The sequence below is a fragment of the Scyliorhinus canicula genome, chromosome 10 (assembly GCF_902713615.1).
Source record: "Scyliorhinus canicula chromosome 10, sScyCan1.1, whole genome shotgun sequence".
NCBI lineage: Eukaryota > Metazoa > Chordata > Chondrichthyes > Carcharhiniformes > Scyliorhinidae > Scyliorhinus > Scyliorhinus canicula.
The window spans coordinates 49,112,294-49,138,203 of NC_052155.1; the positions used below are offsets into that span (position 1 = coordinate 49,112,294).

A 25,910-nucleotide genomic window follows, 5' to 3' on the forward strand; every position below is an offset into this window, starting at 1 on the left:
ATGTCTGAACCAACCAGAGGTGACTTGTCAACCTATCAGTGCCCCTTTTCTCAGGCAGTATAAATTCTTGTTGCCTTTGAAATTTGGTATTCTTGCTTTTATCCTGAAGTGTTTTCAAAGTTGTCTCTTTTTCAGCAATTCTGATGTTCTGAACCACCAAATTACTATTAATAATAGAAATATAAATTTGATGCTAGAAAATAAAAGTTACTTTAATAATACAATCTGCATGCTCTGGTTTGATTATCCCTCCAATCTGAAGACGATTGATGCACTGTGTTATACCATGGGATGTCAACTAATATTATAAATATATATATGCCTGGTGAGGTGCCATTAGGACTTTAAGAGGGATATTCATGTTTGCTACATTTTGCAATTTTATAGGAGCTTTAGACTAATCAGTTTAGGGGCTGCCACCCAGGAGAGCGAAATATACAGGGGTACAGGATCGTCAAGCACAGAAACACTCCCGTTTTCCCATATGTACAAATGAACTCCCCTCTGTTCACTCCCGTTCACCACTCGGTAAAAACCCACCAATTTTACTCGAATACAGTTCAAACTGGTAGTAGCCCAGGACAGGCTGTAATGACTCTAAAGATATTTCTTTCCAGCTAGTTGTCTGGTAACGAGCTCCCTCCTGATTGACAGTTGCTGACTGTACAATCATCCTGTTCCCTGTGGCAATGGATCCTGATTGGACACCCTTCGTCAACTCTCCTTTTTTTGGGGAGTTAATATTTTGCTCTGGCATAATTTAGTCCCTATTGTTGTATTCTGTGCTTTGCGAATCACTGCCTATTTGGAATTGGGAATTTTTTTTTCCATAAATGTTGAATGGGATTTATTGAACGTTCACGAAAAGAAGACCAAATAAAACCACACATCAGCTCCGGTTGAAAGAGCTTTTATTTAAAGGAGACGATTTTAAAAGCTGACTAGTTATGGAAATGCGACTGTTTGGATATTACCTAGTTCTACTGAACTTGAAGCAAGTCATGGCAAGTTACCCAGTTTGGTGGTAAGTTGGGAAAAGTTTCTTAATGCTTTTGTTTAAACTGTTTTTACTTTGGGGTGTTTGCTCAGTTTTTCCTTGTAGATTTTCTATTGGATAATGTCAGTACAATATATATATACATGTAAAGAGAGAGAGAGCGCTTGTTCTTTAATTCTCAGCATCCTCCAGTTGTTTTGGTTACAGGAACAGTATCAGGTGTTTGAGCCGCACACCCCACTCTTTGTTGGGAAGCAGGAAGGGGAAGAGAGACGGGGGAGGCGGCAGATCCTGACACTTGGGGCTTTGAGGAGTCGCTCTTTTATGCGTGTGTCTGTCTCTCTCGTGTGTCAGTGTACTGGTTTGTCAGTTCTTACAACTATTTGCTTGGAGCAAATCGAAAGCAGGTAAGTTCAGATCTGACGCCCAGGTGGACCGAGAGCAAAAAGTTTTTGTTTTGAAGAAGGAAAGGGGCGAGGGCGGCAAATGGTGCAGTGACTTCACATCCATTGATCTGCAGTGTGAGGCCGGCCTGACCCTCCCCAGATAGCACATAGATTGAGAAACATATCGATTACACTTGGCTGGACAGACCAACTTGGAGTGATGCTGGGCTCGTTCTGTTTGTAGAACATGGACAATGCTGCTGGAAGGAGGGGATTTCGGAGATCAGGTTGGCTTGAACTGGGTTTGCAAACTGGGTTGAAAGAGGGTGGGGAATGTGAGCAGGTCTCTAAAGACGGGCTGAGTGCCAGAATATGGATATCCCTCTTACCCGCACTGTCCCTATAGAGACTCCCCCTCTCTCTCCAGATTGGTTACATATTCTCAATGCTGGGATATTTCCATGTTTTATTTCGGATTTCCGATCACATTCAATTATTCTACAACATGCTTTTGCGACATGCCTATGCAGCGCTGCCTATGTGTATGTGAGTTGTGTGCATTTCTCTGAGGTGTAAAGGGGAATAAAGCACAGGGCCAAGCTTTAGACCATTCTCTCTGTCCCTCGCACTTATTCTCGTCCCCTCAGTTGTCCGGGTCCCTCTCCAACCCTATTCCCTAATTTCCCTCTGGATGGCTATTCGTTCATTTCCCCTCCTCGCCAATGTCTATTTATTGTCTGTGTGCTTGTATCTTCTTTTCAACGTTGACTCCCCGCGCTCTCTATATTTCCGCGCTATCTGTAAGTCCCTCCTTTCACTATCCCCTCCTATCCCCTCCGGGCGCCCAGTCTATTTAAATTTCCACTTTGTTTGGGCAGTGTTGCATTTTCAGTGTGAGCTTGAAGGACACGTTTCCCTTCAGCACAGCGAGTAACCAGCTAGTGTTCCCTGAGGGGAGGGAGAGAGACAGTGAGAGAATGAATGAAAGATCAGGGTGAGATTGAGATACAGAGAGAGAGAGAGACTGGGAGAGAGACTCCGGTACACAGCCATGGTAAGAGTCACAGGGCGAACGGGAGAGCCACACAGATGATGCAGACAGAGAGAGACAGGCAGTGAGATACCGAGAGACAGGAATCAGCGAGGGTGAGGTGGGCAGAGATACCGAGAGACACAGAGATGTGGCTATCGCACACACAGGCTAACAACACCTACCGCAACCCAGACACAGAAACGCAAACATCAGGTGCACAGGAAGACACTCAAGAGGCACATCTGAGTGTCTAAGCGCATTTGAAGGCACAATTCTATTTATACCCAGACATGCACAGACACACAGAACTGAATTCTGAAACATGGGCCAGATTCTCCAATTCTGAGGCTAAGTGCAGAGGATCCGTGGCGTTTTACGTGGAACAAATCGGCGGCGCCCCCTCACCGATTCTGCGACCGGTGAGGGGCTAGCAGCCACGGCACTGCAAAATGCCCATCCTCCAAGAAATAAACGTCCGAATAATTGCCGGGCCCATGGCCGTGCATGCGTATGGCAACGACCTGCAGTGGTCGTGCCGTACAATATGGTGCCGGCCGTGCCTGACCCAACCAGCCAGACAGTGCACCCCTGGACTCTCCCTTGCCACCCCCCACCAGTCCCCCCAGCCCTCGCAGAAGCCCCCCCCCCCACCCAACCAGCAGCATGGCTCCTGCCTGATGCAGTCCGCAGCCGAAACACCGGGTTCCCGCACGGCTGGGACCACACGACCCCCATGGCATCGTGAATTCGGCCCTTCGAAAGTGGAGCATCGGGAGTGGGCATTTAGGTGACGTCCTGAGGGCGTCCCAATGGTGTGCTGTGTGTGTGCTGCGCGCTGCGATGGCATAAAACAGATGCCACCCCCTATTCCATCGTAAAAAGAGATTATCGATCTGATCACCAATTACAAAATCAGAGTCGGGAAATGGAGAATCTCGCCCCATGTGTCTGAACTCAGACAGATGTACAGAATGGCCCACACCCACAAATACACAGACATAGATTATCATAGAATTTACAGTGCAGAAGGAGGCCATTCAGCCCATCGAGTCTGCACCGGCTCTTGGAAAGAGCACCCTACGCAAGGTCAACACCTCCACCCTATCCCCATAAGCCAGTAACCCCACCCAACACTAAGGGCAATTTATCATGGCCAATCCACCTAACCTGCACATCTTTGGACTGTGGGATGAAACCGGAGCACCCGGAGGAAACCCACGCACACACACGGAGGATGTGCAGACTCCGCACAGACAGTGACCCAAGCCGGAATCGAACCTGGGACCCTGTAGCTGTGAAGCAATTGTGCTATCCAAAATGCTACCGTGCTGCCCACTGTTAATGATGTTTCAGTTTTACACATGGGGGTTCGATCCCACATAGTGTACTGCTTTCTCGTTTGGACACTTCACCCCAGGAAGACTGTGGCCTTGAAGAGGGAGAATTGCACATTCACTAAAATGATAACAAAGCTTAAATGTTATTGCTGCATTGGTGTATTCTCTTGACATTAAGTGAGGGACAATTTAACTGGGGTGTTTAAAACTTCGGTCGGGGTATGCGGCGAATCTCTGGCATGGGCTGGCGCACCGATTCTCCGGCCCGAATGGGCCGAGCGTCGCAGGCGCCGTTCTAACATCCTCTGAGTAGGCTGGAATTCGGCATTGAAGGGTCCGGGGGGTAGGTGGGGATCCGACCCTGGGGGGGGATGGCCTCGTAGTGGCCTGGCCCGCGATCGGGGCCCACCTTTCAGCGTGCCAGCTTCTCTGCCACCCGACCTCCTTTCTTCCGCACCGGCTCCTGTCACCCTGCACCATTTGGCATCGGGGCCGGTGCGGGGAAAAAGGCCACTGCACATGTGCTAGTTGGCGCCGGCCCAACTGCGCATGCGCGGACCCCGCGACACTGGGATCGGCAGCTGGAGCGGCATAGGCCGCTCCAGGCCGTCCTAGCTCCCTGTGGGCCGCAGAATGGGGTCCCGGAACGGCCGCCAACGCCGGAGTAAAACACTCCCGTTTTTACTCCGGCGTCGGCACTTAGCCGCCCATTGGGAGAATCCCCACATTTTTAGTGTGGAAACAACTAATTTTCAACTCCAAGGGACTGCCTAAGAAGAAGACATGGATTCAATAGGGTAGATAGAAGCTATTTTCTCTACTAGGGAAGGGGGAGGGGAAATTTCCAGAATAAAGTGTATACAATTTAACATGAGGGCAAGGCTATTTAGGTACAAACTTTGGTTGTACCTTTCTCACAAAGGGTAGTAAAAATTTGAAACTACCTCCCTCAAAAGACAACGTGCGGATGCTGCTTTGAAGACTGAGTTCAAAAGATTTTTGTTGGGTGATGATATCAAGGGACATGATGTTTAAATTAAGTTGAGGGACATTTACCATCATCTGATGGAATAGTGGACCAGGAACAAGAAACACAGTGGTTAGCTTCACAGCGCCAGGGCCCGAGGTTCTATTCTGGCTTGGGTCACTGTCTGTGCGGAGTCTGCACGTTCTCCTCGTGTCTGCGTGGGTTTTCACTGGGTTCTCCGGTTTCCTCCCACAAGTCCCGAAAGACATGCTGTTAGGTAACTTGGACCTTCTGAATTCTCCCTCAATGTACCCAAACAGGTGCCAGAATGTGGCGACTAGGGGCTTTTCACAGTAACTTCATTGCAGTGTTAATGTATGCCTACTTGTGACAATAAAGATTATTATTATGTGTACTGCCATACAAAAATGGTGAAACACAATGACCCAGTAATTTTCTGGCTTATTATTCATATCCCAACATAACTGTGCCATGCAAATGATAACGCAAATAAATGTCTGTTCTCAGCTGCTGACACTATTGCTAGTGGGTTTATAGGGTGCACGGTAAGCAATCAGTCTGTTCTTTGACATTCGGTGTTCCTGGAAAATCTCTCTTTAAAGCTTAAAGCGGGGATTTAAGTTGTAGGAGAGAACAGTGGAGGGAAGATGTGTCCAAGGTTAATGTTACAATGGTCCAGGTTGACATCCTGTGGTATTGTTTCTGGAAAGTTAGAGGAAAGTTTTGTAATATGGAGAACGGGGTTGTTCAATCTGATGGATAATGTATTATTGCTACTTAGTTCAATTCAAATGCTGACTTGAAAAAGCAAGAAATGAATATACCATAATTGAAATTAAATAAAATATAATTGAAAATTGAGACAAAGTTACGCATTAGCTGTTCTCTTTGTAAGTAGACAGAGTGCTGGTTTAGCACAGGTTATTTAGCTGGCTTTTAAAGCACCAAGGCAGGCCAGCAGCACGGTTCAATTCCTGCACCGGCCTCCCCGAACAGGCGCCGGAATGTGGCAACTAGGGGCTTTTCCCAGTAACTTAATTTGAAGCCTACTTGTGACAAGACGCGATTTTCATTTTTTTTCAGATTGAGGAATATGGAATAAGATATAAATGAAAAAAATGTGAAAGCTATATAATTACACATTCTAATATATTTACAAATATATACTAGCAACTCTTCAGTACTCATGCTGAGTCAGGGACATACTGTCTTACAACAATAGGAAGCTGTGGTATGTCATATATGATGAGGAATCAGGGCCATTGATTAATAGGGACTCAATTTCAAATTAGATTTATTTTAGAAGTGATATGTGGTATACTTCCTCCTATTTAGAATAAAATTCCATGGTTCAGACCAGTATTCTCTGAAACCCATATATTAGTGACCTATCTTTTTTCATGTAGAATCCTTATTAAAAAAAAAATGTTGAAAGCTTATCCCAGTTTTTAAGCCAAGGACAGGTAGCAAGATTATTTGGAAAGTACCAGATTGGAGATTAATACCGGAAAGTATCAGAGGCAGTGAGGGTTTAGCAACTTTGGTATAACTGAGGTGGGGGTCCTTGAATTTTGTATTACTGTGGTTGAAGTTGTCAGGCTTGGCAAAATGGAGAGTACTTCTGCAGGTTGACACAAGTGCAAGGGCAACATAGAGTTTGGCAGAACCAAGGGTAAGAATTTGGGTTTGACTGACTGGTGGATTCTTGGCTTTTGTCAACAGTCGGGTGGAGCAGGGTGTGGACCTGACAACATGGCTTTGCAAGATTCAAAGAGATTTCTGCGGGCACTGACTGAAATGTTTTGGTTACTGGAAAATAAGTAATTACTGTTTTCCTGTAAAAAATAAATGCTCTATCTGCGTAAATAAATATACAGATTACAGTCTGTTTCTGTCTGTCCAAAACCGTAAATAAACACAGGACTGGAGAATCACTTACTCCTAGAATTTTGCAGCACCCATTTGCCCCATGATGACTTTGCTAGCTCCCTGATGATCTGTATATTTAGTTGTTTTCCTCTGCTCACTGCATAAGCATTCATTTTACAAATGGCTGTCCATTTCTCTTTGAAAAGCCACTTGTCAATCGCTTATGACTTTGCACACGGCTGGTCATCTCCTGTTTTTCCCTCTTTCTCTCCTCTTACACTTTATGCCTCACTCTTCTGCTCCTCTACCCTCAACTCTTCTGTTTGCTTCTTGCTGTACTTTCCTTCCTGGTAGCATTGTAGTGTGGTGGAAAATAAACCACTAGATTGCTACTGTGGTGCTGAATTTGTGCTGAAGTTTATAAGGAAAATGTGGCCCGTGGCATTTTCCTTTCTTTCCATTCTCCCAATCACTCATTTGTTCACACAGCCCTTACTTCCATTGAATAGCAATGGTGCCCTGGGCTTCCCCCTTTTTTTTTTGACACAAATGTACCCTTGGGACCATTCGGTGTCAAGACTTGACATTCATGCTATTCCCCTTCGTAACTGGGATTGTCTGCAAGGAGGATAGGTGTTCTGATTCTCTTAACTGTAGTATCACAGCACTGGAACATTAGCGCCCACAGGCGGTTAGCAAAGGACGTGTGTGTCCCCTTTCTTTTGCCTGCATTTAGACCTTCTCTCAGGTCCTCTCTACTGTATCCCATTGCCATTAGTATGGCCATTTTAATTCCCTTGAGTGTTCCCCCTGGATCTAGTAATACTGAGCAAACAGTCAAATCTAGACACATCAGCAAACGTTTCCTCTCCTCATCTGCATCTAAACCGTGAAGAACCCTCCAATGATGGACGTAATTAAAGAACTCCTGAGGATCTGCAGATGGTTCATATACAGGGATCTTTTTTGCTATTTCTGCTAACAAAGTCACTGTGTTAGGCGTGTCATACTCCATGACCCGGTCTGTGTTATTGTGACGGGATTCATGGGAATTGGTTGCGGAGTGATGGGGCTAGGACGTTCAGACCGAGGAGGAGAAGATTCAGGCCTCTGAACATCCTCCCGCTCACTGTATTTTTGCGTGGCTTCATCCAGTACATCCCAATCTACCTCACCTCCCTCTGTACTCTTTGATTCTACAGCCCCAAAGGTGAACATCAGATCCCTCCGGATCTGGAGTTGTGATTTCGACTTATCAATCTTATGCTGACATCTATGGTTAGTGGTTTGATGCCGAAAGGTTTTACTTGTTTGATGCAATGCTTTTACAGTTGCCTGTAAATTAGCACTTCTCTTATTCAACCTGGGCTGAGCTTTATTCACTGACAGCTCGCTCCTTTTCCAGATAAGCTTTCACAATTTTCATTTGGAATTGGCTCATATGTACCAAATTCATTTGATTCTCTTGCACCTCTGTGCATATATATCTGATTTTGCAGCTTTCAATTGATTTTTTTAAAGTTTCTATCTCCATGTTTTTATTATGTCTCAATTTTTCCATCTTACTTTCTTTTAACTCTCGCAAGCAATTAAGTATAGCTATAGCTGTCTCATATTTAGTGTTTTCCTAACTGTAAGTCAACTTCTTCCCACTGACTCTATCCAACACGTCCCAGACCCAACTTTTGACCAAAGCTGTCTATCCACTTGACTATTTACAGTTTAGGTACTCCCTGAGTGTCTTTTCCCATTCTGACTGAGATTCAGCCATTTCTCAATTCAGTTAATCGACACGCTAATTGCCCATTTTGGGGGTCCAGCGCTGACTTTTTGCAGAGAGGAAGAGAAGAGAATGTGTCTCTTTAATGGTTTAAACTCCTTTCCAGATATCCTTGCCTCTAACTTCTCATCCAATCTCTCCTCGTCTACTCACTTGAGGTTTGCTGAACACCCCTCAAGGCTGATTATTAGAGTTTACTTGTGCTATTAACTGTTAGCCACTCTAATATTTTATCTCGAACAATTTTGTCTGCAACATCTGTAGTTCAAACACGCCCTCAGAGCCAATCGGCTACCCAGTTCTTTGTCTATGCTCCCTTTACCCACTTAATCCTGAGCATTATGTGGGGCTACTGCCCTCTTAATTCAGGCTCAGTCTGGGTGGTTGAGATGTTTTGACTGAGAACCGGATCACCAATCACCTATAAACTTAGACATGTTCCATCTGGGGTGCCAAAATGTTGGTGCCTCAACTGTCGAATGCAGACAGAATTGAATACTCACTGTCAGTTGAATTAATACAAGTTTATTAGTTTATTAAAGCTATGAAATCATTTAAACAGTTACATAAATTTCACAACTTCACAACACAAACTCACAACTTTAATCAAAGATAAATTACCCGATTAGAGAAAATTTGGTCAGGTTCACTCTGAAGGGTGCATGTTGATGAACCTTTAAATTTGACCTTATGTCTTGCGAATGTGGTTCCGTGGGGTTATCACTGTTGTATCTTGGATGCCGTTGTGTTTTATAATGTTTCAATTAAACGATACATTCAGCTTCTAGACACCATTTAAGTCTTGTCCCCAATATTCCGAAACCAAAAGTGTTATCAGTGAAATGTCCAGCTGTAAGTCGTCGCTCTGTCTGTTCCCATAAAATGCATTTTGCCGCAACCTGCAGTATTCTCTGTTTGCCTGTTTAATGTTAGCCACTGTCCTCTTTTCCCATCTTGCCTTACAGTGCAATATTACCCATTGTCCTCTTTTACCATCATGCCTTACACTTAATGTTGGCAATTGCCTCACTCAGCATCATTCAATGACATTCATCCTCTCCCTCCAGAAGCCACTAGCCCTCAGTTCTGCCCAACACCCTCATTTCCTCACGTTTAGTTCAAAAATATGTTATTTCCTTTCAAAAAAGAAAGCAAAATAATAGGGTAGGGAAGGACATTCATCGTGATAAGATAGAGAAATACAGCACAGAACAGGCCCTTCGGCCCACGATGTTGTGCAGAACTTTTATCCTAGGTTAATCATAGAATTTTGGACACTAAGGGCAATTTATCATGGTCAATCCGCCCAACCTGCACATCTTTGGACTGTGGGAGGAAACCGGAGCACCCGGAGGAAACCCACGCACACACGGGGAGGATGTGCAGACTCCACACAGACAGTGACCCAAGTCGAAATCGAACCTGGGACCCTGGAGCTGTGAAGCAATTGTGCTATCCACAATGCTACCGTGCTGCCCTTAATAAGTGATGTAATCCAGAGAAAGTGGGGTCCCCGAATCCCACCATGCCATTTGAAAATTTGAATTAAGTTGGTGCACATAAAAATGATCAAAAGCTGTTAGATTATCACAAAGATCTAAATAATTTGGAGAAACTGTTGTTGCAAACCTGGGTCAATGTTTGACTCTAGTCACAAATCAACCTAGTTGCTTCTTACCTTTCTTCTGACATGACCTCCTAAGTAGTTGTATGCACCAGTTCAAGATCATTATCTTCTCAACACGACGAAGGTTTGGCAATAAATGCCAGCCTTGATAGTGACACCCGCATCCCGAAAGTGAATTTCAAAAAAAGAATGAGAGTAAAGTGTTCATCTTTTTCTCAATTTGTATCTGTCCCTTCTTCCCCCTTTGTCAGGAGGCAAAGAGTAGAAGCAGGTCTGTTCCTCCTGGCTCCTTAGGAAGGGTATATTTAACAATAAATAGACTTTTAGATGGCAGTCACTGCTTTGACTTCAGAGTGTTGAAGAATCCTGAGTAGTGAAGGCCCAGAGCTTGTTTCCCTCATCAATATCTAATTAATCAGAGTGGGCTGAAATCCAACGAGGAAAGTATGATGTCCAAGGTTAAATGTTAGAATGGTTGTGGTTGGTTTCCTGTGGTATTGATCCTGGAAAATAGGTGGCAGGTTTTAGAATATGGCGAGTGAGATTATCCAATGTGATGGAGAATGTATTATTGTTCTTGAGTTCAATTCTAATACTGACTTCAAGAAATAAATACATCATACAGTAAACGATAAAGAGACATTAAAATTAAAAATGGAGATGAAGTTGTACATTAGATGTTCTCTACATACATAGTTGTTAGGCTCTTCATTGACAGTTTTAAGAGGCCTAACATCTGTTTTAGCCTATTGCCAAGAATGGCAAAAAATGATCTGACCCAATATTGGAACAATCATCTTACATTTGTCCTTGGGACTCTCTTGGGTATTAAAAGAAATAAGGGAAGAAATTGCAGGTGTACACTCATTATTAAGAAGGATGAGTAGAACACCACAAATAGAAAAAGCATGTCCATCAGTCAGATGTGGACAGCGAAGTAAAGGCAATTACAAGGGTACAAAAACAAAGTTGGCAACAGCGAACCGGGGGAATAGGTTAAAAAGTAAGACAGTAGAGATGAAGTGGCAGGCACTTATATTTCACGATTCTCAGCAAAGATATATTCCATTGAGAAAGGAAGACTCTAGTATCATCTGTGGCTAGTTAAGGAAGTTAAGGATAGTTTCAAATTGAAAGGAAAAGCATACAATATTGCAAAGATTAGTGCTAGGTTAGAAGATTGGTCAGATTTTAGAAAGCTGAATTTAATGACTAAAAAGAAAGAAAGTCTTGCATCCTCGAGTCTTAAAACAAGTGACTGCAGAGACAGTGGATGCATTGATTGTGATCTTCCAAAACATTCTAGTTTCGAGAACGGTCCTGGCGATTGCAAAATCATTATGGACACTTTTATTCAAGAAAAGAGAGTGACAGAAAGAAAGAAACTATAGACCAGTTAGCCTGTCATTTGGAAAGTGCTAGAATCCGTTATTCAGGAGCTAATGGCAGGACATTTAGAAAATCATGGTGCAATCAGGCAGGGTCAAAATGGTTTGGTGAAAGGAAATTATGTTTGACTAATTTATTAGAATTCTTTGAGGAGTTGCAAGCAAGGTGGATAAAGGGGAGCCTGTAGATTAGGGAGGGATTGTCCAATCCCCAACCGCGTGTTTCTCAGTGCCGCTCTCTGCTATTAATGAGATTTCCCATTGAATCCACCCCCCCCCCCCCCCCCCCCCCCGCCACCAGGAAACCCAGGATAGGGGCTCGGTTGTCAGTGGGAATGGATGACCCCGCTGGCAGGAGCAGCTGGAAAATTTCCCCCTTCCCGCGGTGTATTTGGACTTCCGGACGGCATTCAACAACCTGCCGCATCAAAGGTTCTCTCACAAAATAAGAGCTCATGATGTAGGTGGTAACAAAGAGAGATAGGTGAGTGAGCAAAAAAGTGGCAGACGGAATAATCATGGAAAAATGTGAACTTGTCCACATTTGCAGGAAGAACAGAAAAGCAGTCTCTTATTTTCATGGAGAGAAATTGTGGAATTCTATGGAAATTGTGGAAATCGAGCCCGGGTCTCTGGTATCTGGATGTCCTTGTACATATCACAACAAGTTATTGTGCAGACGCAGCAAGCGGTTAGGGAGGAAAATGGAATGTTGGCATTTATTGCAAGGGAAATAGAGTATAAAAGTAGGGAAGCGTTCCTATGGCTCTATAGAGCCTTAGTGAAACCACATTGGAGCACTGTGTACAGTTTTGGTCTCCTTACTTGAGAAAGTATATAATTGCATTTGAAGCAGTTCAGGGAACGTTCAGTTGACTGATTCCCAGGATGAAGGGCTTATCTTCTGAGGAAATGTTGGACAGATTGGGCCAGTACCCATTGGAGTTTAGGAAAATGGAAGGTGATTATATTGGAGCATATAAGATCCTGAAGGGACTTGACAGGGTGGATGATGAGAGGATGTTTTCCCTTGTGAGAGAATCTGGAACTAGGGGACATTTATGACTGAGATGAGGCGATTATCATTTTTTCTCTCTGAGGGCTATTCATCTGTGGAATTATCTTCCCTGGAAAGCAGTGGAGCCTGGATTATTGAATATATTCAAGACTGAATTAGAAGTGGTGTGGGGGACAATTATGAAAGTGGAGTTGAGGCCACAATCAGTCAGCCATGATTTTATCAAATGGCTGAGCAGTCTCGAGGGGACGAATGGCCTATCCCTGCTTCTTGTGTTCTTTGACAGAATTCAACCTTTCCCAGAAAAAACAAACATCAGTGAAATACAAAGCAAACTCTAGAGGTAGATTTTTTGATACAAGGAAGCTTCTGACAAAATCTGTTAATGAAGCGCACTATTATTTCCAAGGTTATAAATATATTTAGCATTTTATCTTTACTGTGTTAGTAAGCTTAGTTTGAAGGTTAAATATATTTCCTGCAGAACAAAAGATGGCAGGTGAAACTATTAATTTTTTTTCAGTGACTTGATTGGTTGCATTCCTATTTCTATTTCAAATTGGCGGGTTTCCTAATTATAACCATAGAATCCTTACAGTGCAGAAGGAGGCCATTCGGCCCATCGGATCTGCCACAACCCTCTGAAAGAGCACCCCACTGAGGCCCACTCCCCCACCCAATTCCCCAAATCCCACTTATGTTTTGTATACTAAGAGACAATTTAGCATGGCCAGTCCACCTAACCTGAACATCATGGGACTGTAGAAGGAAACTGGAGCGCCTGGAGGAAACCCCTGCGGACACAGGGAGAATGTATAAACTCCATGCAGACAGTTGCCCAAAGTCGAAATCGAGCCCGGGTCTCTGGTGCTGTGAGGCAACAGTGCTAACTGTGTCACCCCAGTAACTGAGATTTGCCTTGATGCATCCAAAAGGAATTAAATAAAAATAGTCATGCAATCTACATAAATCTACATGAGGAGGCGGTGGCATAGTGGTATTGTCACTGGACTAGTAAACCAGAGACCCAGAGTAATGCTCAAATCCTACCACTGCAGATGGTGAAATTTGAATTCAGTAAAAAACAACTGGAATTAAAAGCCTCATGAAACTATTGTCAATTGTCATAAAGAAACATCTGGTTCACTAACATCCTTCAGTGAAGGAAATCTGCTGTCCTTACCTGGTCTGGTCTCCATGTGACTCCAAACCCACAGCAATGTGGTTGATTCTTAATTGCCCCCTCAAGGGCATTGAGGGACTGGCACTAAATGCTGGCCTGCGATTTCCACATCCCATGAACAAATAAAAAAATATATCTTAATTTCTTTATCAAGTGGCAAAAGATTGTGGCTGAAAAGAGTGACACTCACATGACAGGAAGTGTGCAAGCATGATAGAAATGCAGAGAGTTGTATAGACATAGGACGAGACACAAACTGATAATCAGATAATATTGCAAAACAAAAATCATACACGATATTGACAGAATATCACTCAGCCAAAGACTAATCTTATCCGTTTGGAATAATGAACCGTAATCTTGATTTTAAGACAATTGTGCGTTCCATGATGTACACACAGAATCGAGTGGCTGGCAAAAGAGGTTAAAGGTGAACTGTCACACACAACTGATTTCATGGACAAGAGGAACAGAGTTTTTGAAAGGAAAGTATGTAACTATGATGCCCAACTTGTCTGTTTAAACTGACTCTTAAAATACATAATAGGCTCTGCACTTCAGACCAAAGCATAGCTGTTTATAAATGAACTGGGAGTTTGTATGCTAACAATTGCAATGCCACAGTCAGTGGTATGAGACGAAGCTCCAGGCTCTTTGCTTTCAGGGAGTGCAGCACATTTTAATTTTTGAACTCCATTCTTAAAGTTACAAAGCCAATGTGCAGAGTAGACAGGTCTTAATCTTTGCTTGCTCCAAAATCCTATTCAAATTACCGTGCTCTCAATTTCACAGTCAATTCTAATCAGGATCAATTCAAGTGCTTCAATTAAGGGACGCCTTAAAGAGAAGGAAAAGTTGCCACATTCAATTGGTCTGAATTCTATAGCTGTTTTTTTAATGTCCTGAAGCTACCTAGTGGACAATTCAAAACCTTCCCAACCTCACCCGCATCAGCTGGAATATGGTGGACTGTTCTGGGCACCACACTATAGGAAGGAGGTGAACGCATTCGCGAGAGTGCAGAAGAGGTTTACAATAATGGCTCCAGGGAAGAGAAACATCAGTTATGAGGATAGATTGGAGAGTTTGGGACTGTTCTCCTTGGAGAGAAGAAAGCTAAGAGGAGTTTTGATAGAGGTGTTCAAAATTATGAGGGAGCTGGACAGAGCAGATAGGAACACGCGGAAAAACAATCAAAAATGAGAGGACACAGAGTTAAAGTGATTTTCAAAAGAAGCTACTGTGATGTGAGAAAAAACCTTTATCACACAAGTCGTTGGTGTCTAGAATGCACTGCCTTGCCGTGTGGTGGAGGCAGGTTCAATTGAGGTATTGGAGAGGGCACTAAATGATTACTCAAATAGAAGCAATGTGGAGGAGTACGGGGAAAAAGGCAGGAGAATGGCACAAAATCATGATGCTTGTTTGGAGAGTCGGTACAAACACAATGGGCCAAATGGTCTCTTTCTGCACTGTAACAATTCTGTGATCGCAAGAAGAACGGTTTAAAAAAATAATATGATGTGGAGATGCCGCACTGGACTGGGGTGGACACAGTAAGAAGTCTTACGACACCAGGTTAAAGTCCAACTGGTTTATTTGAAATCACTAGCTTTCGGAGCACTGCTCCTTCATCAGGTGAAGCAGCATTCCAAAAGCTTGGTGTTTAACTTTATGTTGTGAAAAAAAAATGAGTTTGAAATTCTAATTAGCATTCTTTGTATAGGATACTAATTAATATACTTATGCAAGTAACAGAAAAAACACCAGATTTCTGGTGCGGTGCACCCCCGGGATTCTCCGTCTCGCCAGCTGGCCAATGGGGTTTCCCATTGTGTGCAGCCCCACGCCGTCGGGAAATCCCCGGACTACTGGCAAAATGGAGAATCTCAACAGCGGGGAATCCAGCCCATTGCACTTATACAGCATATTTTGCCACTTGAGGCAGTCGCAACATACTGTTGTATTATCAGAGAACGCAACTACCGATTTACTCAGAGTTACATCCCACAAATGACCAGATTATCTGTTTTAGATGTTGGCTGGAATTCTCCGTTTGTTGGGAATCACTTTTCCAACTGGGAGCGCACCCCACCTTGCGGGTTTCGTGGTGGTGTGGGCTGGTTACACTGGGAAATTCCATTGACAAGCGACGGGAAGATAGAATCTCGCTGCCAGTGAATGGTGCATGGCTGAGAAATGCGCGGCTGGGGTCCAGGGAATCCTGCACATTGTTTGAGGCCGGAATGTTGGCTAGGAGAAGGGAAAATCACCTGAGCGTCTTTGAATAGTGCCAAGGAATCTCTAGTTTCTTTCCAATCTCACCTCAGGCCCTTTCCAAACGATATTGTCCATGAGACCCAACTTTTGCCGCCTTCCCACTAAACTGCTAAACAATCAACTTTTCTTTCTGATCCTTGAGCTTGCAAATATTGCAAATGCTTCCCTTCCCTCAGCTGGAGTCCACCTCACTTTCAAATCTGCTGTTACCACTCCTCAAAAATTCTGCCTTTGACAGTTGAGTCTTTACAGTCTGCCCTGCCCCACCCCCTCTCTTAAATTTTCACAGCTGCTGTCAAACCTGCTGAGTTTTCTCAGCACTTTCTGTTCTTCTTCTATCTGATGCAAATTGTTGTTTTATTGCGTTGAAATATCTGCCAACATTGTGTGCTCAAGTCTCTGGAGTTAGGCTTGAACCAATATCCTCCGAACTTCGAGATGACATTAATAAGCCAAGGCAGATTCCTAAACATTTCTTCAGTGCATTGAAACTGACCAGAAAGGCCTATCTTAATCAGGCAAAGTATAATGTAATAGAATATCATGATCTGTTAATATACAGGTCTCTACAAGCAAGCCTTTTATTTCCTCTTCTCTTTCAATACCTTAGAGATGGGAGTCAGATTTTAAATTGAGAAAGCTTGATGCATGGCGCCATCGAAATGGACGAAAAGTTGGGAGAAATCAGCACAGAGGTGATCAGAGAATCTACTCCCGCTGAGGCAATGGTGTAAAATAAGGCTGGTTCCTTAAAAGAAACATCAATTATATACACAACAAGAAGCAATTGCCTTTTATTTCATTATTGAGATATCAAGGTGAATGGTCAAGGCCTATGTTGCAGGTGATGGAATTTAAACTCAATAAAATATCTGGAATTAAAAGTCAAATGATGACCATGAAACCATTGTCGATTGTTATAAAACCCATCTGGTTCACTAATGTCCTTTTGTGAAGGAAATCTATCATCCTTACCTGGTCTGGCCTACATGTGACTCCAGACCCACAGCAGTGTGGTTAGCTCTTAAATCCCTCTGCAATGGCCTAGCAAGCCACTCAGTTGTATTCAACTGCAAGGAAAACACAAAAAAGGAATGAAACCGAATGGACCACCCGGCATCGACTCAGGCACCGGAAACGACAACGGCAAACCCAGCCTTGCTGACCCTGCAAAGTCCTCCTTACCAACATCTGGGGGCTTGTGCCAAAATTGGGAGAGCTGTTGAGAGTCCACCCCGATGCTGCTGCTAGCGAGGACGGAGAATTTGACCTCGCCATTTGCTGGCTGCGGGATTCTCTCCTCCTGCCACTTGTTAATGGGATTTTGCATTGAAGTCACCCCAAGCCACCGGGTGGAAACCCATGGGTGGGGGTACATTGCTGGTGAGACCAGAGAATCCCGCCGCCAGTTAATGGCTGGAGGTCCGGCCCTATATCTGTATTGCAGTGAATGCCTGGCTATAGTGGTGTAAGACTAAACAAATAACATTTTCATTGCATCTTTCATTATTTCAGGATTTCCCAAAGCATTTTAAAACCAATGAAATATCATTGAAGTGAAGGTACTTTTGGAATGTAGGAAATAGGCAGCCACGTTGCACATAGCAACATCCCACAACAGCAATGGGATAATGACCAGATTATCTTACCTTTAGTGATGTTATCTGAAAGTTAGACATTCACCAGGACACACAGGTGAACATCCCTTCCTCTTAGAATAGTGCCTTGGGAGATTTTATATCCACCCGAGAGGGCAGACATGCCCTCAATTTAACATCACATTTGAGCTTCCTCAGTCCTGCACTGTAGTGTCAGTTTTGATTTTCCTTTAAGGCTCTGGGTTTGGACTTGAATTCATACATCTGACTCAGAGACTATCCCCGAGCTATGGCTAACATGAGTAATCTCCACAAAATCAGTCAATCAGGTTTGTTTATTATATCTGTGGGTGAAAGTGCAATTCAGTGAAAGTGTGACACAGTGAATTGGTAGCCTGTTTTACACCATGCCTAATCTTGATCTCTGTCAAAGTTGGGTTGCCAATTTGCTATTGCCCATTCCATGTTTTTACCAAAGACCAACATCACACTCTGCTTTTCTTTGCATTTTACAGTTTTCAGTTTATGGGATATTGGTGTTGAGGAAGGGAACACTTGCCCTGCCACACATCCAGTGTCAGCACCAAGCACACCCAGGTCAGGTGTATCACCATCTGTTTTATTAGGACATAGAACGATACAGCGCAGTACAGGCCCTTCGGCCCACGATGTTGCACCGACATGGGAAGTCAAAAACTAAAGGCTCTTCCATCCCCCTATCCAAGCTCTTGGTAAGGCTCTTCAAGCTCAGGTACAGTAGCATCAGGTGCAGAGTACATTCCTTCTACACCAACTAACATCATGCTTCAGGTAAAATCTCCAAGGAGAACCTGTTCCATAACCTGTGACACCATATTCTATGTTAGCCATGTGCTCTCTCTCTCTCTCTCCCTCTCCCTCTCTCTCTCCACACCCTCTCTATCTCTCTCACAGTGAGACTGTCAAATGCCAATTCTGTCAATGAAGGATTAGGATCAACATGGCCAACCCTGTCCAAACCCACTTCATGTAGAATCTTCACAGCAAGCAGAAACTTTCATCCATTACTCGGAGCTAGATGTGATCCCAGGTCCCTGATGTGAAAAGTCAGTGCGTAACATACTTGGGCTGTCCTGGCTGCCCATAGACTGCAGTTATGTCCAATTTATTTTATCTTTAAACCCTCCAGGCCCCTTGAATAGATTTAAACCTGGACCTCACTTTCAGATATTCCTAATTCTATATATAAATCATCTGGGCATTTTGAATGGATTTTGGCATTTAACCCCTGGTTTCCCATTATTTAGGGAGTGTTTAGTTAATTCATGGTACTGTATAATAGTGCTACTGTAACTTATATTTTCTCAGTTGAGTCACTGCATTGGTTTTACATTCCTGTAAATCAGGTTTATGAGTGTTAAAGAGAATTGAGGAGTTATCTGATCTGACATAAACAAAGTAATAAGGTTCTGATACAAATAAAATACTGCAGATGCTGGAAATCTGAAATAAAAACATAAAATGTTGGAAAAACCCAGCAAGTCTGGCAGCGTCTATGTAGAGGGAATCAAAGTTAACATTTCCAATCTATATGACCCTTTTACAGAATGGAAGAGGGCGAGAAATGTAATGAATTTTATAATTGGATAGGGGGATGGAAGAGGAGCAGGAGAATATGTCAGGGATAGGTTGTCTAAACTCAGGAGGGATTGACAAAGATTGACACACTACCGTTAATTAACTGTTACTAAATGCTCACTAAACAGTGGGAAACCAGGAATTGTCACTGAAATCCAATCGATATGCCCAGATGGTTTATAAATAGAACGATAAATACCTGCAAGTGAGATACAGGTTAAAATCTATTTGAGGGGTTTGGAGAGTTTAAAGATAGAATAAAGTGCCGTCTATATGAAGGCAATAACACCATTAACACCCCTTTGTCTCAATCCTATGACAGCTGTGTCAATCTCTCCTTAACTCCAACCTTTGCCTGAACTTCTAATCTGCCCCACCACCTCCAGCCCCCTTCTGCAACCTTAACTCTGTTTCTCTCTCCACAGATGCTGCCAGACCTGCTGAGTTTATCCATATATAGTAAAAAGGCTCATCTGCTGTCAGTCAGTTTGAAGGGGGCATTCAAAAATCAAGCTGTGTGCATCTGCATTGGGGGGGTGGGGGTGGGGGTGGGGGTGGGGGGGGTGGCGATCGTATGTGTATAACATCTGCATTCTAAACATTCTCTTTCACCGATGGGGGGACATGAATGTGCATCCAAGGATTTTGAATGCGATTGGTTGGGGGAGAGAGAGCCAGCAGGCCAAACAAGAACTTAAAGTTCTGCTCATCACCTCATCTAGAATTTTTATTTAAATTATACTAAGGTTTTTGGCTCTGCTACTATACCGACGACTCTGAGACATAAAGCTTCCTTGCATCTGTCCTACATTAACGCTAAATTTGGTCTGAACGTGTGTCTCCTTATCCTCCCCTTATGGCCCAATTTGGTTTAGAGATTGAGCACTATGCATATTAAACATGACTTACTCAAAGGTAATAGTGATTAAATGTGGAACTTTAATTTCACTCAGTTTAAATTCAGTGCCTCTGAATTGGTTTGAGTAACGCAGGAGTGATGGGCATGATAATCCGAGGTTGCAGCAGTTTCCCAGAAGCAGGTAGGAAGCACTGAAATGAATGCCCCAGGACAACCTAGAAATTGTCTTTCCGCCATTACTCTGCATCACTTCAACGGAATGAAGAAAGGAGGTAGAAATTCAAAGGAATAGTATACTTGTTGAGACTGAACCATGTGAATTCCCCCTCCCTACCTTAATGACATGATAATGGGAAGGCTGGATTAATCAGGATTAAACATAGCATGCAATTGTGAATGTCTGTTAAAGGAGATTAAATGTTAAAGGAAAAAACTCAAGACATCCCAAGTGGTTCACAACCAATTACTACTACAATTCAGAAAAACGTCACGGCCAATTAATACACAGCAAGATCCCAGAAACAGCAATGAGATAAATGCCAATATCATCGGTTGATTCATGGTGCTATTTGAGGGATTTAAAAAAAAAAAAATTTAGAGTACTCAATAATTTATTTTTCCAATTAAGGGGCAATTTAACGTGGCCAATCCACCTGCACATCTTTAGGTTGTGGGGGTGAAACCCACAGACACGGTGAGAACGTGCAAACTCCACACGGTATTTGAGGGATTTTAATGCTGGACAGAGCATATACACTTCTTCAAATCATATTGTGTACTTTAGCGATCATTCGCCAACGAGTATAATTGCCCAGCTAAGAAACTCTGTGTTACTGGTCATGGATTGTGTGTGTTCTTACATGGCTGATGAGCCCGACCCTAGAGCCGCATCATCAACCGCACACTAGGTGGGTGTTTCAGTGAGGTGGGATCAGATCTTGGACTCTAGATCACTGGTATTCCTTTCTTGGGCTCCTACTCCAGGCCTCCTTTTTGCCGTTGGGCGTTCTTGAGGAATTATGGGCACGATTTAACCAAAGCATTTGTCATTTTGGAAAAGTTTGGTTGGGTGTTTCTCGTCGGCTTTTTGGGTGAGACCCACAATAATATATTCACCCACAATAATAATATTCACCCACAATTAAGGCTTGATGGAACGGCCCTGTCGCGCCCGACTTTGTAGCGCTATCAGGCCATTAAATGATTTGCAATGCCTGGGACGCCTCGAAAGTTCTAACGGGATCCGACGAGATGCCATGATATGGATCCCGGTCTCGCTGGGTGGTATCCAGATTTGCATATTTAAGTGAACAGTTAGCTCAACTAGTCAGTGTAGGAACAGATCGGGGTGCCATTTTTAAATGCCGCTCTGAAATCCCGAACTCCCACAGACACCATACCACAGCCTCCGAAACTCCCCACAGTCCCAACTTACCTTTTAGGGGTCCTCGAGGGCCTGGAGGTTTCCAATGACCTTGGAGACCCCCCCCCCCCCCCCCCCCCCACACCACCAGGTGCTATTATGTCTGGTTCACCTTTGTATGGACCAGTGCCAAGATGAGGGTCGCCGAGGTGCAGGCATTAGTTCCTGGGTCTTGGGGGAATCAAGTGTCAACATATTTAAATTAGCCTCATAGTTCACTTGAATATGTTCATCTGGATATCACCAGCAAAACAGATCACAATGTCTCACAAGACCCTGTTAGATGCCGCAAGGAGTTCCAAGTATCACAAATACAGTGAGAATCCTCTCGCGAGAATTAACGCCCTTTTTGCGTCACTTAGTTGGGCATAACGACACTGTTCCATTGTGCCCTAGGTCTCATTTGATCAAAGGTCTCCCAGCTGTTGACGTCTATATTGCATTTCATGAGGGAAGCCTTCAGGGTGTGTCTGAAGCACTTTTTTTGTCCTCCTCTTGGCTGGATGGCTTCCTTGAGCTGGGCAAAGATTTTCTTTAGCAGCCGGGACTCTGACATCCTAAGCACATGGCCAGCCCGGTGGAGTTGGTTTTGGATGATCATGGCCTCAATGCTGGTGCTTTTGGTTCCTTCAAGGGCACTGACGTAGGTACGCCTGTCCCCCAAGGTGATGTGGAGAATCGGTCTCAGACAGCGTTGGTGATACCTGTCCAGGCCCTCGAGGTGTCTATATAATCTAAGTTTCTGGGCTGTATGGAAGAGTTGTAGTGAACTCATGTTGTAGACCCTTCTGTGTTCACTGTAGAGGGCACCTATGACATTGCAGCACTCTTTCAGCACCAGCCTTGAAAGTTTTGTTGTGTTTCTTTTGTTGTAATGACAATGGGTAATGTGTAAGACAATTAAAACATTACCTCAGATTTAAGGTCACTGCACCGCATAACTTTGTCAGATGCCTGGCATCACACTTGGAAATAGAATTTCCCCAACACATCCCCAGTAAAGATTTAGCAACACAGTGGCAGAAGGTCCAATGAAATTCGGAGCTCTAGTGTGTAGAATTGATTATGATAATTCCCGTATTATCATTACACATCAGGCTCAACCTCCTTAAAGACATTTTTTTATCGTCATTATATGTTAATTCTCCCTTACTTCCAGAAGTTCAGTTGAAACATTGGCGATAAGATGGAAGGGGACATTTCTGTCTATCAATTGAATATGGTGTATATTGATAATATGGAATATTTATTAAATTATCTTGGAGGAAATTTTAAACAAGAATCTCCCTGAGCCTGAAGTACTGCCCCTAAACATTGTTCAAATTCAACTACCCATGTAAATTTAGTTGATCGTGTTAAACTTCACAGCAGTGAAATTGTTAATAATGTAGGTGGGGCAAATATATGCTTCAATTCATAATACAATAGAACATAGTGAAAGGTAGTCCCTGGGATTATTTTGACTGCACTATAAATGAGCTTCTCAAACATTGAGGATTAATGCTGCAAAACATTGGCTTTGTGCCAAAACATGAAGAAGCCTGCTTGACAGCAAAAAGCTCAAGCACTCCCACAAGATGAGAAACAGTTTCCTTCAATCAAATTACTTCAAAATCATTTGAAGCTGCATTGTTCAGATAGTTAATACGGTTGGTAGCTGAGTCATAAAAATGGAGAAGGTCCCAAGTTTGACCTCAGGTCTATGGTGAGTTTGTTGAACCTCGTTACCATTGACCCCAGCATCTCAGAATAAAAATGTAGAGGAAAGACACTAGCATCCCTACTGTTGATCATGACAATAAGAGAAGCTTGAATTTATTTACACTGTTAACAGAGTAAAGAGGTTCACAATACTACACAGGAGCAGAATCGGATAAAACTTGACACTGATTCAAAGATGGAGACATTAGGGGCGTGATTCTCCCCCCCACACACCGGCTGGGAGAATCGCGGGGGTGCCGGGTGAGTCCCACCACGCCCTCCCGGCACCTGCACACGATTCTCCTTCCCCCCCCCCCCTTCCTCCCGGCACCCACACACGATTCTCCTTCCCCCCCCCCCCGCCCGCCCAAAACAGAGCGACAAGATTTACGGCAGGCCGCTTGTTTGTAACGGGCGAGCGGCGATTCTCCGGCCCGAATGGGCCGAGCGGCCTGCCCAACACGATGTGTTCACGCCGGCGCCAACCACACCTGGTCGCTGCCGGCGTGAACATCGTGCAAACGCTGCGGGGGCGGCCTGTGGGGGGGGGGGGGGGGGGGAAGGGAGGATCGAGCACGGGGGGGCGCTCAGAAGGGGTCTGGCTCGCGATCGGTGCCCACCTATCGGCGGGCCGGCGTCTCTGATGGACACACTCCTTTCCTCCGCCGCTCCGCAAGATCACTCCTCCATTTCTTGCGGGGCGCCTGCGCGGAGGATGGCAACCGTGCATGCGCGGCTTGGCGCCGGCCAACCTGCGCATGCGCGGGTGATGTCATTTACGCAGCGCCGGCCGCGTAATTTACGCGGTGCCGCTTTTACGCGGCGCCAAGTCCCGGCGTGGGTAAATGACGCGGCTCCGCCCTTAGCCCCCCGGGGGTGGGAGAATAGGGGGCAAGGAGCGGCCTCCGACGCCGGAGTGAAACACTCCAGTTTTCACTCCGGCGTCGGCACTTAGTCTCCCGATGGGGGAATCCCGCCCCAGGTCAGTTGGCCAAATTGTTGGTCAATGCGTTCGGCTTCAAGAAACAAGGAGGGAGACAGGTGAAGAGGTTTCTGACAGATTTTCAGATGTTAGTGCTCAGGCAGCTGAAGGCCATTAATAGTGAGGCGAAGGGAGTGCACAAGTAATTGATAAACATCTCACACTTGGTGTATTGTGACTATATGAGGAAACATGGCTGGTTCATTGTTTCCTATTGTTATTCAAAGAGAAGTTGCATTGATTCAATTAAACCTGCCCAAAAGAAGCATGATATGTTCATTAGCTTTTAAATATTAATGATTTGTATCTGACCTCATTTTACTAAGTGTTATTTTGACCTGCCTTCAACAAGGCAGAGTAGAGAGCATGCAAAAGGTATGAATACCCAGATCAGATCAATAGGGTCACTGTCCATTTCCACCCAACCTTCCAGAGATATCAGCAATGCTGGTATGTCCTTGAAACTTAATACCACTTATGAGAGTAATTAGAACTGCTATTACTCTTGAAGGTGTTGCACAGAATGATACCATGGAGAGACCTCAGGTAAGTGAAGAGATGGTAGATGCTTTGATTTCTCTCCTCAAAACAGAGATGTAAGTTAAGGGAAGATTTAATAGACAGATTTTGAGTAAATGAGGGTACAAATGTTTCCACTGGCACATGATTTGCTAACCAGAGGACACAAATAATTGACAAATCAACCAGGGGTGGAATTCTCAGACCCCCCGCAGGGTCGGGGAATCGCCCGGGGCTGGCGTAAATCCCGCCCCCGCCGTGGCCGGAATTCTCCGCCACCCGGGAATCGGCAGGAGCGGGAATCACGCCGCGCCGATCGGCGGGCCCCCCGCGGCGATTCTCCGCGATGGGCCGAAGTCCCGCCGCTGACAGGCCTCTCCCGCCGGCGGGAATTGGAGCACCTCTGGTGCCGGCGGGATTGGCGGTGCGAGCGGTCCCCGGGGTCCTGGGGGGGGTGCGGGACGATCGGACCCCGGGGGGTGCCCCCATGGTGGCCTGGCTCGCGATTGGGGCCCACCGATCGGCGGGCGGGCCAGTGCCGGGGCACTCTTTTTCTTCCGCCGCCGCCACGGCCTCCACCATGGCAGAGGCGGAAGAGACCCCCCTCTACCGCACATGCGCCGGTGGTGACGTCAGCGGTCGCTGACGCACAGGCGCATGCGCAAACCGGCGAAAGCCTTTCGGCCAGCTCCAACGCCGGCCCGGCGTCAAAGGCCATGGCGCCGGTTTTGGCGCCAGTCGGCGTGGCGCCAACCACTCCGGCGTGGGCCTAGCCCCTAAAGGTGCGGAGAATTCAGCACCTTTGGGGAGGCCTGACGCCAGAGCGGATGGTGCCACTCCGCTTCACCGGGTAAGGGAGAATCCAGGCCCAGAAGAGAGATTAAGTGATTTTTATTCCAGGCAGCAAGTTATTCTGGAATACACTGCAGGAAAAGTATATGGAAGCAAATTTCATATGGGAATTGGATGTAAACTCTGCAAAGAAACGGTTGCAGAGCTATGGAATTAATTGGATGGCTCAGATCACAATATACATTAATGATCTGGACAAAGGTAATGAAGGCACTGTTGCTAAGTTTGCAGATGATTTAAAGATCTGTAGAGGGACAGGTAGTATTGAGGAAGCAATGGGGCTACAGAAGGATTTGGACAAGCTAGGAGAGTGGGCAATGAAGTGGCAAATGAAATACAATGTGGAAAAGTGTGAGGTTATGCACTTTGGAAGGAGGAATTTAGAGATAGACTATTTTCTAAATGGGGAAATGCTTAGGAAAGCAGAAGCAGAAAGGGACTTGGGAGTTCTTGTTCATGATTCTCTTAAGGTT

The 25,910-nt window shown here is 44.7% G+C and overlaps 1 protein-coding gene across 2 annotated transcripts in view; it reads left to right on the forward strand.

Annotated features, from left to right (window-relative positions):
- Positions 1 to 791: 791 nt before the first annotated feature.
- wnt3a (wingless-type MMTV integration site family, member 3A) overlaps positions 792 to 25,910 on the forward strand; it is a 91,237-nt gene continuing 66,118 nt past the window's right edge. The window contains exon 1 of one of the 2 annotated variants that reach the window (XM_038808871.1): positions 792 to 1,024. In XM_038808871.1, the coding sequence (XP_038664799.1) occupies positions 948 to 1,024 (77 nt within the window). In that variant the 5' untranslated portion in view covers positions 792 to 947. Of the gene's footprint in view, positions 1,025 to 1,304; positions 1,405 to 25,910 lie in introns of those variants that run through there. The other variant, XM_038808870.1, reaches the window with a different exon arrangement.